The sequence below is a fragment of the Oratosquilla oratoria genome, chromosome 42 (assembly GCF_046742065.1).
Source record: "Oratosquilla oratoria isolate Oo_2021 chromosome 42, ASM4674206v1, whole genome shotgun sequence".
Classification (NCBI taxonomy): domain Eukaryota; kingdom Metazoa; phylum Arthropoda; class Malacostraca; order Stomatopoda; family Squillidae; genus Oratosquilla; species Oratosquilla oratoria.
The window spans coordinates 1,952,549-1,965,048 of NC_134818.1; the positions used below are offsets into that span (position 1 = coordinate 1,952,549).

General features: G+C 38.2%; 1 protein-coding gene across 4 annotated transcripts in view; it reads right to left on the reverse strand.

Moving 5' to 3' along the window:
- LOC143021351 (retinol dehydrogenase 13-like) overlaps positions 1-12,500 on the reverse strand; it is a 23,169-nt gene that overhangs the window by 3,774 nt on the left and 6,895 nt on the right. For 2 of the 4 annotated variants that reach the window (XM_076178783.1, XM_076178786.1), the window contains exons 2-7: positions 11,308-11,471; positions 9,572-9,664; positions 8,962-9,073; positions 8,417-8,544; positions 3,768-3,850; positions 2,229-2,337 (exon numbers count right to left, since the gene is read on the reverse strand). In XM_076178783.1, coding sequence (XP_076034898.1) covers positions 2,229-2,337; positions 3,768-3,850; positions 8,417-8,544; positions 8,962-9,073; positions 9,572-9,664; positions 11,308-11,471 — 689 coding nt within the window. Of the gene's footprint in view, positions 1-1,239; positions 1,370-2,228; positions 2,338-3,767; positions 3,851-8,416; positions 8,545-8,961; positions 9,074-9,571; positions 9,665-11,307; positions 11,472-11,837; positions 12,204-12,500 lie in introns of those variants that run through there. The other 2 variants (XM_076178784.1, XM_076178785.1) reach the window with 2 other exon arrangements.

Below are 12,500 nucleotides of genomic sequence, written 5' to 3' on the forward strand. Positions count from 1 at the left end.
ATGAAAGAAATCTGGAACCCAATATGAGGCTTTGACAGGATGATTTATAAAGTCAATATTTTATTGAATCTAGTGACATCCCTTCGAGCCAAGTCACTCAGCATTCCTTCACGATAAGAGACTGATTTCCTCTCACAGAAAAAAATATTATTTTGAAACTTCTACTATTCCTCCGTTCTGCTACCTTCTTTATAACCTATACGACTCCATTTCTGTTGTTGTTGGTGGTGGTGGTGGTGGTGGTGGTGGTGGTGGTGGTGGTGGTGGTGGTGGTGGTGGTGGTGGTGGTGGTTTTTTTTGTTTTTGTCGTTGTTGTTGTTGTTGTTGTTGTTGTTCCATAGACTGTCTGTCCGAGCAGTCACGCCATTTCTTCTATGGATATTACTGATTAAGTACTGAAAGATGAAACGAATTGAAACTGGATGATTTTATTTCTCACTAGTGTAGGCAACAAGTAAGAAGAATCAAAAGACAAAGAAAAGGAAACGAGATGTGAAGATATTAATAAAAATTAGCGAATTGGGGGGAATAAGTGGAAGAGATAGAATAGAGCAAAAGGAAAAGTCAGTGCAGCAAACAACATTTTTTTTTAATAAAAACGGAAAAGAAACGGTTGTCGAGACAAGGGAATGTGCAAATTTATCACTGAAAAAGAATATTATGTGAAATTCATAGCAAGACGATAGAATGTGATGAGAATAAAAGGAGAAAATATATTACATGTAAACGTGAATTTAGATCAATGTAGACCTTTCTGCAACGTTCTGTTTTTAAAGATATGACATTCAGTCTCGTCAAAATATAATATTAAATGCTTATTAGTTTATATATATATCGCTGGAAATTTCATTTGTGACTGCTAGTGTTGACATGGGATAAAATATTATAGTTACCCCTCTTATCAACATTTTCTCATATACCGTATGATTGTAGTTTTTTTCTACTCTGATAGAGAAGAACTCAACTGTTTGTGATGTGTATGTAAGATGAATTAGTTCATACATTTAAGTAAGACTGAAGCTATAGTAGGAATTTTTCTAATGGAGAAGATATCAACTGTTTATATGTATATAAGAAGATGAATTGTCTCATACATCTGAGTAAGATTGAAACTGTAGTGTTAGTGATCTGTGTCTACTTCGTGTACGCTACTCCATATTGATATATGATTCTACGCTTTAAGGGGATAGAATAATTAGGCAAAAGACATGTTCATTTTACACTTCATGTGCTGAAAACCTTTAAAAGTATAGTTGCCCCAGCATCTTTGTTTACAAGAGGTGAAGGTTTGTTTGAATTAGAGAACTGACGTCTCTATGTCTAGCTGTGGACTTCCAGCAGCAGATCCTCACAGAACCTGAGAAACTCCCTAAAAATATGAGAATTATTATATTAGCAGTGTGAGGAGTGAGATTGGAGGGGTGAAAAGGGTGGTGGAGGGAAGTAAAATGGGTGGGAATAGGTACGTGCCTCTGACTTAGCTACCTCCCTTGTAAGGGGAAAAATACTCTTGGTACATAGATAGATAGTGAATCTCATGTGTTGTAATGTGTGAAATATCTGTAGAATTTTAGAATTATGTATAAATATGATGATGGTGGTGGTGATGATAATGATGATGATGATGACGACGATGATGTTGATGTACCCATAATCATGAGCTTCCAGATTGCATGATAATTAAGAAAAATGTATAAATTGCATAAATAAGAACTATGCAGATAACAAGCTCATGGCAAATGGTATCAAACGTTGAAAACAGATAGCTAAAATAAGGATTAGAATGAACTATGCTCTTAAGAAATAATTATGGTTCGACTGTTATTTAGATAACTGGAAATAAAACTTTCCAGATCATTCATGAGGAGTCTTGAGCACATTTACGCTGGGGAGGTGCTAATACCATCGAATATGAAATGCATAGAAACTTACATGAAGACAGTAAACGTGAGAATAAAAAATATATATACAAGGCCCTCCGGAGAGTTATATTTAGGGCCTTCTGGAAGGACCAAAATAAACACCAATACAAAATATTGGGGTGGGGGGGTGGGGGGTAGTTATTCCCTTGTGGCAATCTTCAGATGATTTTGTTGAGTTGATTGTTTGAACCAGGATATCGATCCCATTCAGATCGCGGCCCAAAAATCAGCTGAATGTGGTTGCCTGACGTACGACAAAAGGGAACCTAGAAAGAATTCGACTGTGAAGGAATACAGTACACTGACCTTCCTCTTCTAGATAGACGCTCAGTTGCTTGCAAAAGAGAACGTTACACAGTTTAGTGTATCCGTAGGTCCACGTGGATTTGAAGGGCCTAGTACGGTTGTTAAGATCCTAAAAAATATATGTATATATAAATATATGCAGGGTTTTTACATTACTGTGAAACAAATTATGCAATATCACCACGGAGAAAAGAAACTTGAAGACATTAAGATAAAATTATAAATGATAAAATGATAAATGGGCTCAGAAATTTACCTTACGAAGACAGGATTAAGCACCTTAATTTACACTCTCTGGAAAGACGCAGATTGTGGGGTGATTTAATAGAGGTGTTCAAGTGGATTAAGGGCTTTGACAAGGGAGATACAGATAAGGTCATCATATTAAGACAACAGGGCAGGACTTGCGGTAACGGATTTAAATTGGACTAATTTATATTTAAGAAGGAAATGGGCAAGACTTTGTTTACCAATGAAATAGACTTAGTAACCGTATAGTGAGCGCTGAAACTATCGGTTGTTTTAAGAAAGGATTAGACAACATTATGGATGGGGATGATAGGTGGTAACTGACATGGAACTACCTGGCGTAGGCCTTATGGTCTCTTGCAGTCTCCTTCATTCTTATGTTAAGTCAGATACAAGTTTGGTTAAATATATATAAAGCAAGGAACACGGACATAAGGAAACTACATGGGGGGGGGAGGAATGTCAATCAATCAATCAATCGATTAATGAGGTGCATGATCGCCTTCTCGGTCAGACCTGATTATATATGGTTCAATCTGGAGGATAGTTTTTTGGTCACCAACTCGATCAACAATTGATCACATTTGAAATGTCCAGTCATATGCGCCTGAGATTAAACAAGATTCGATCACGTTACTCCAAAATAAACTCCGGCTATCGATCCATAAGGGTGTCATTAAGCCCTGTGTGAAGTTGTTCAGTCGCTACGTTTTTTCGTTCTTTTCGTAAGTGGTTGACGGTTATTTAACGTTTTATGTTGAAATAAAGCATTGTTTTCTTGGGCAGACCTTACACTATAATTATGTTGGGAGATCCTTGTTTACAATTTTTTTCCACAGTTCGTTCAATATAAAACACGTCACAATCTTGGCAAGGAATTGCATACACTATTGTTGTTAGGCGGGCTGTTTTTTCTGAGGGTTCTTTCGATGGTGTGGTCATATTCAAATACTACTTTGAAATTTAATTTCTAAAGGACGTTTACAACACCAAGAAATTCTTCATGACTAGGAAGAATAAAGGCCCTAATGTTATCGTGATTTTCTTGTTCTTCGTTAGATTGTAAAAACGTTTCTTGGCGGTATTGTAGCATTGGTTAAGAATATGGAGGGGGTACTTTAACTTTTCTCCAATATTCAGGATAGTTCTTATTCCATCGTCAAAAAAATCTGAGTCTGAAATCCCGTAAGCTCTCAGATACATGGAGATAAATTCTGATCTTCATCATAAAATCATCATATATGTGGTTAATATGGTCTCATAAACAACAGATAACTGTATTTCACTTACGTCAATATCAAAGCCCCAATCCAAATTGTGGGAGTCGGAGGAGACGATAACGATGCGACTCGGTGCACTACGTTTTAGAAGACCTGCACGAGGGAAAAAATGGTGAGAGCAAGAAGATATATATATATATATATATATATATATATATATATATATATATATATATATATATATATATATATATATATATAGAAAGGAAGAAAGGCAGAAAAAGAGATTACAAGAAAAAAAGAAGGGATAAAATAAACAAATGAGAGAAATGGAGGATGGAAGACACTATTAAGGAAAAAAATATATATATTTCGTCTAAGCGTGCACAGAAATATGTTCCATGGCCTGTCCCTTCTCTTAATAAGCACTGAATAAATAGAAATATCTCTTGGGAACGCATTTAAGCAATCTAAAAAAAAACGAAAATAAATATTAAATGAAATTGGAATAAATTACACAAACTCTTTAGTATATCCTGGGTACCTATATTCTAGAGAGGTTCAACGTTTTGCCGAAAAAATTACTCTGCAATGTAACCATAATTGATACCTTTTTTTCAAGAGCAGCCAAAAGATATAGTCAGCGCAATGAGAAGTGACCGCTAAGGCGGGGTTAGGAGATTTCCCGGTGCTGCCACATCTCCACAGATAACACGGCTCACACTGAATGCAGTGTGAGGGGGGCGGGGCCAGAGAATAGATGTAGCGGCAACGTCGCTCTCTCTTGCTCATATGCCATGTCTATGACTCGAGGAAACGAAACCTTTGTATAGAAAACATTGCTTTGATTTTTACCTCAGTGGTGGTGTGTGACAAAAAATTATAATATAATTATATGTGGCAACATTATAAAAATATAACATAAAATTATAAAATAAGGTAAAATTATAAAATAATTATATGTGGCAACACAGGGGGACTCCCAGTGCTCCGCCCTAACGGCCATTTCTCAATGCAACGAGTATAGAGAGGTACAAGAAAAAATACCAGCAGAAGGCAAGTCAAGGAATAGAAATGGAAATAAATTACCATGATTTATTTTACCAAGCATATTTGTTCCATACTCCACTAACACTGACCGTGATGTAGACAGTTTACCTATACTGTAATGTTCATATTTTATTGGAATGACCGTTTCCTTCAGCAACAGAATGGACGAGTTGTTTTACTGTATACCATAAGGGCATTTCCCTTCTTAATGGCACTTGTTCAGACTCATCTAAGAAAAGTATCAAAGCAATGTTGTTACACAACGAAAATAAGAAACCTCCCTTTCCTATAGGGCATTCAATGCACATGAAAATGCTACGAAAATGTGAAACTGACCCTAGATGTCATAAAGTATAACAGCTACAATTGGAAAATATGTGAGAACTTCAAACTGATTGGAATAATGATGGCGATGCGATGCCTTGTGGAGCAATCGATCGACTGACAAACATAAACTGGAATCGGAGTCAATAATGTCAATGTCCATGATGAACTTCATGTAGATACCAAGATATTCTTATTCGTCCGCTACCTATAAGGCTAGGCCTCAAGATGCAATTTGCAAAGATATTTGCCAAGAGAAACTAAAAAGATTTTGCGTATGTGATAGAATTTTTTACAAAATTACAAAGGTAAAGTTTGTAGATAATCTATAGGCAATAAATTTAATTTTTATGAACTGTGAAATATATAAGTAATAGATAAAGTAATTTGTGAAAGATTCCAAATTCTACACAAAACTGGATGAGACTGAGCTGCAGGTCTGAAATATTCTTGGATTGCCTTGTGGAAGTCTTTTGGGAAACAACAGATCTGCAGATCTTCAAAATTGTATGAGAGCAACTTCATGGATAGAACCTCTACGGAGTAACGAATGAAGGTTTTTTTGAAGACTGTTGTTGTATGTTATATTGATATAAGCCCCAGACAAAACACCAGAGAAGGACCAAAACTAAACGTTATTAAGCTGTCCTTCAACACAGAACCTTGTAAATATTTTCTGCACAATAAAGTCTCGATCCTGGGCTCCCGTGTGGAGACTGTCAATTTGTTACCTCTTGCCAGGGAAAGGTATATAAAAATCGAAACTTGCTTGGAACTGTACGCGAGAAGGCAAATCGAGGACTAGTGGTGGGCAGCTACCGGTAAAATTACCGGTTTTATCGACAACAAACTTAATGATAGCTTACCGACAAAAATTCTGCTACCGGTAAAGCTTCGTTAACCGATAACTCGATAAGCTATACCATAACACTCAGAGAGCGGTAAGCACGTCTCGGCTTGGTGGTACTGAGTGACGGTGGTGACAGGCCCAATGCCCCGCTAATTTTACCGGTTAAACTTTTATCATTAAGCAAGTATGTACCGCTAAGTTCTCGGTAAGTTTTTATCATTAAAACCGTTTTTTTCGGCACTGTTTTTAATTTCTCAATAGAATTAATGTTATCTCTGTGATCAGCACGCGAAACTGTATTATTTGTGAAAGTTTAATAAAAAAAAAAATTCCGCGTGTCGCCAAACGAAGAATATGGGCCTTCGTTTGGCGACACGCGGAATTTTTTTATGAAACTTACACAATTAATAGAGTTTCGTATGCTGATCACAGAAATAGCATTAATTATTTTGAGAAATTAAAAAAGTGCCGAAAAAAACGGTTTTAATGGTAAAAATAATGACCGAGACCTTAGCGGTACACTTGGTAAAAGTTTAACCGGTAAAATTAGCGGGGCATTGGGCCCGTCACTACCGTCACTCAGTACCACCAAGCCGAGACGTGCTTACCGCTCTCTGAATGTTATGCTTATCGAGTTATCGGTTAACGAAGCTTTAACGGTAGCAGAATGTTTGCCGGTAAGCTATCGTTAAGGTTGTTGGATAAAACCTGTAACTTTACCGGTAGCTGCCTACCACTACCACCTCCAAACATGAACCCATGCATGCAGACACGCGAACGAAAATGTATACACCACACCCACCCTCAGACACCCTCCATTCACTCACTCGCGCGGTAGATAGCAAACTATAGTAGCACCAATTAAAGTATGATCTTTTCCCTTTACAATGACATAACAATAAAAACAATATGTAAAATAGAACCAGAGATATAGCTTATTAAAGGACAAAAACATTGATTTTTCGAACTCGACTCGAACTTGTGACGTCACTACTACCTCACGAGTCTTTTACCGGTAAACTGTCGGTAATTTCGATATTGAAATTAGCGATATTTGCCCAGCACTATCGAGGACTAACCAATACCTTTGATTATTAGATATTTTAGTTTATATTTTTTTTTTTTTTTTTTTTTTTTTTTTTTTTTGCATCCGACCTAGATATGGATCAAAAGGTCTCCTGTCGGCATGCTTTGCCTTTGTAATCCTTTGTAATAACTGTTGCCTAGAATTTCACTAGAGGAAATCTACTTACCCCTCTCATAGACCAATAGATTTCTTGGAGGAAAAAAAAAGGAATTGGTAACCGTCTTGTACTAATGTAGGACTATTTCTCTGTCACCAGTTTTTAGTAGCAGAAGGTTAGCAGTAACCTTTTGTTTACTCTTTATGTGATGAGGTAGAAAAACTACAAAGTCTGTAGACAGTATCAGTCCTTCGGGGTTGTGCTTTCAAATGACCATGAGGATGTTGATGAATTTTGAAGATGAGCGGCAAGATGGTTTTCACTGATAGCTATCTCGAAGGAATACCATTTGCAGGTACCCATGTTGGTCCTGGAGCTACAGTATTTACAAATGTGTTAGATTTTAAACAGCAAAAGGGATTGACGATGGGTACCTGCAAGTAATGGCCCTGTAAGACGACTGGCAGAGAGACCTCCCGGCCAACCATCTTGAAAACCCATCATCAGCCTCAGTTTCATCTGGACATGCAGCCCTGGGGCACTGACAATCGAGCTTGTGATGACTCTGCCTGTAGCAAGGTCATACCTTGAAGATTCGTTCTTTGTAGAGTCCGCTCACTATAAGTCATTTTCTTTATTAATATTGCCACCCCGCTAAAACTTGAATTATGGAACTATAACATTATTTATACTGTTAGGTCTCTCATATCTATGTGTAGGTGTCTGTAGATGTTGGTATTGTTGTTCTGTAAATTTTAAATTGTGTTATATAAACAAAATTAGTCGTAATATTAAATGTGTATTCTGTCTTTCTTGCATAAAGAATTGTGTTCCACAGCCAAGACATCGGCTTTGGTCGACTATACCTCGCATTATAATTTCAACGAACAGTCTCGAGAAAATTTGAATTTAGATCATTCCTTTCTCTCACTGAAGTGTACCTCATTATGTACCGTAGTAACCTAACACTATATGCCCATGACCTCTCTCTATCAACTTTGTGTTTCCTCCAGCTTTTCACATAAGGAGAGCTGCGACTGCTCCACTCTTCCTACTACTATAAGCGGACGACAGAAACAGTCCAACACAAACACTAGTCCAACGTTTCTTTCCAGAAAGATCTATGGAAAGGCCTCAAGACTGTTACAGCCTCATGCGGGACCTCGAGTTTCTAGTCAATGAAAACGGAGGTAACGGTTATTATTCAATAGCAAAATATATATTTGCATAGTTCTGATATGTCACAACTCAGGTTCGAGGGTCAGTAAAAGGACACCGATCTTACTGGTCCGGAGGATCACTTCAACTTACCGAGCAGGATGTTGGTGAGCAGGAAATGCCCGAAGTAGTTGGTCGCCATTGTCAACTCCAGGTCGTCTTCCGTAAACGTGAGGTCTTTGGGCCCGACGATTCCGGCGTTCAGGATAAGGACGTCGAGTCTGTCGTGGGTCAGTAAACATAAGAAGACATCGAAATGACGCACACACCATTTACCCTTTCGTTACCAGCGGGGATGATTTGATGATGAATGAAATAGCCTGCTGGTAGCCGGATTAAAGAGAAAATTCCCATCCCAGTATGAAAGGGGTTTATCACCATGAAGGTGAATAAAATAAACTGGTAATAGATCAAACAAAACTGCCGTCCAGTAGAAAGAGGTTGATACAGCAGTCACATAACACTGATCATAATGTAAAGTATGGAATTATCATTCCTCATATTATCGAGCGATAGTCATCGATTAGCCTGTCCCTTGGCAGATAATTTTCTTTCTGCTAATTATTTCTAACTCGAGTCAGATCATTCCACTGGCATGAGGAGAAGCCTCCGTCAGATATTAAATAGATGGTTCTTACCTCTTTTCCTTCTTGACGAAGTTGTTGGCGAAGTTCCTGACGGAGGACAAGGACGAAGTATCTAAAAGGTGGACCTCTACAAGTTCATTCCCAGTGTCTTTCCTGATGTCCTCTTAAAAATAACAAAATATATTCAGTTTAGGAAATGAAAAAGGGTACTTCTACATGCTCACATTATAGATAATCTACACCACCATTTACATCAGCAACAACGTCCTAGTTAGTCTGATCCTGTAGACCCCACTACTTGTTGGAAGTGTTTCTTAGTTGGTAGCAAAAAAAATTATTTAAATGAATACATGTATCTTCCAACCATTCTTTACAATTTTCTTTTGCAAACAGAAGTACAGGCGAGAGTCAAGGACGCCATTATGCTCCCTGCCCCGCTTACCATAATGCCAGAGAAATTAACACAATAGCCTTTCGGCAGCCAGAATAAAAGGCAAAATACCATCAGGTATCGAAGGAGTTGATGGAAATAGGCTACCAAAGAAGTGACAAGAACAATAGCCTGACGGAAAAGTAAGGGAAAGGGGTAAACTGTGATTGAGCCGGTGTTGACCTAATGTTAAAGTTTGGTGAGGGCTTTGTACTTGTATAATCTGAGTACCTGCAACTTTCTCGGCTTTCGTCAGGTTTCTGCACGCCATGATGACCCGGGCGCCCCGCCTGGCCAAGTCACGTGCCGTCTCCTTGCCTAAGCCTGTGGGAAGATGTTAAAACCATTACTGATAATACCGTTCTCGTTGTCGTCTTTGTTGTTTTCATCATCAGCATTGCCATTACAGTATCATCACTGTCAAGATCATTATCATAATGATTATTATTTACTGCGCACATTGAATGAATGTTGAAGTAAAACGCAGAGAAAAAAGATGCTTTTAGTGTTTCTGGTGTGTTTGGAATTCCCTCCTCCCTCCTGTCTCATGAACGACTGAAGTCGTAAATCCCAGCGACAGGGTTGAAAGCATTATGAATGGAAGAACATCTAAATTTCACAAATCAACAGAGGACAAGTACTCAGTTTTTGTTAATTCAGAAGTTATAATGAACATCAGCACGAGTGTGATTGGCGGGGAGGGGATGTTTTGTACAAGAGCAGCAAGAGAGGCAGTAGGCTGTTCTTGGAAGCGTGGGCCAGTGACAATAATAGCATCAACAGATCCGTCACACTCGACTCCACATACAGAAGGGCAAGGGAGAGATTGGGTAGGACAAACAGCCTGCGGCAGGCTAGATATTACGTGATGGTGTGACCAAGAGTAGGAGGGTAATACCCGCTTGCACTTGTGGCCATTTATCACCTCATTTATACATTTTATTCACCGCCTTTGAGCAGGCTCGGATACTTCCCCTCCCCCATCCTTTTCAAACTTTCCCTCTACGTTATGTTTTATTACGCTTTTATTGTGTGTTTTGTTTTGGTTTCACTGTTACTGCATTTTTCTTTTTGTCACAGTTATGTTTATCAAATTGTACACACATATATTTTCGAGAATAGCTGGAACCCAGGGACCATAGTTTAGTAGAAAATAAACGCTGGACTCGTCGTAGAAAGAATTTAATTACGACGTTTCGAACCCCGTCCAGGGATATCCCTGAAGACGAACCCTGGACAGGGTTCGAAACGTCGGAATTAAACTCTATCTACGACGAGTCCAGTGCTTACTTTCTACTAAACACTTGTATATATATGTCATGAACGTGATCCTCTCCCAGTTACACCACGGACCACATACAGTATGAGTTCACATCATGTATCCGTCATACACCTGAGGACGATTCCTGGACGGAAATCGAAACGCTGAGTACAATAAATCCTTCAAATTGAGTCTGGTGGTGTTCACACTCTTTCCCAATATATATACATACATATATATATATATATATATATATATATATATATATATATATATATATATATATATATATATATACTGTATATATATAATATGTGTGTGCATTTAAATCTCAAAATAAAGACATATACAGAAATAAAAAAGTAGATAATGGAACAATTGAATAAAAAAAAAGATAAAGGAAGAGAGAAAAAATGAAGAGGGGGAGGAAGAATGAAAGAGAAGATGAGTGAAAGGATTTAAGATAAGAACGAAGAAAGAAAAGGAGGAGAGGAAGAAAGGATGCATGGGTGAAATAAAATCAAGAAGGAAGGAAGGAAGGAAAAAATGAAACAGATAGAGGAACAGCAGATAGAAGAAAGAATTTAAGATAAAAACGAAGAAAGAAAAGGAGGAGAGGAAGAAAGGATGCATGGGTGAAATAAAATAAAGAAGGAAGGAAAAAATGAAACAAAGAGAAGTACAGCAGATAGAAGACCAGCCTAACCTGCTGAGGCCCCTGTGATGACGACGACCTTGCCGTCCATCCTGATATTGGCGTCGCTCCATCGTACCCCCCAGCAATAGTAGAGGCGAATCAAAACGAGTAACTTCACCACAACCAACACCACGAAAGCCACACCATACAGCAACAGCGACATTCCCATGTACCTGCAGGCGAGATGAAAAAATAATTTGCATTATACGAAGTAAGAAGACTGGGTCATCGAGCATATGGTTTACTGAAATGAACAAATGTGACACACAAGAAACCCACAGTCGGAGAAAATAAACTTCGAGTGAATGAAGATTCTATATTTCGGGTACCAGTTTGTAGCCGAAATATAGAATATTCTTTCATTCGAGGTTTATTTTCTCCGACTGTGGGTTTCTTGTGTTATTTACAAATGTGCTACTACATTTCTGTTTAGAAATAAATGTGAGTTGAGACAATGGCTCTTGTATGAAATGTGGCAACGTTGTATGTTTACATACAATGTGACACAAGCATAACACGTGGCATCATTGCTTGTTTACCTTCAGGGTAATGAACGTAGATCCATGAACAGTGAACTAAAAGAGCGGATTGGGAAAGACTGGGTGAACTTCCAACTCTGAGTGCATGCAGGCATTCACAGACTCCACAACCAGATTGTTGCCATGGAGATAAATGTCACCTGATAGTAAGCGATCGGATAAGATAGGCTCTAAATCAGTGTTTCCCAACCTTTTTTGGCTGCGACCCTAAATCCACTCTTAGCCTGGAGTCGCGACCCTAATTGTAATAATAAATTCAACCATTTCATGTTATATTTCTACGTACTTGCATAATGTTTATAAACTTTCGTTTTTATAGTTCAGTTTATATTTACTAGCACAATGAATTTAAATACATTTGAAACTTGAATGAAAAAAAAATTAAAGACCCTCTGGCGACCCTCAAAAACACCCTCGCGACCCTAGTTTGGGTCGCGACCCTGGGGTTGGGAACCACTGCTCTAAACCCCTTTGTTACCAAAGAGGTGATATGGAAGTAAATGAAATAGCCTGGAGGCAACCGAAATAAAGTGAAAAAAAAGAGTCCAGATGTGGAAAGACAAAAAATGAAAAATAAAAGAGCATGGTGAACTTGAGGAGAGGTAGACCATGTAGCGCAACACTGCTTCTGACTCAGGGCAGTGGACAAGATGCAGGGATGAC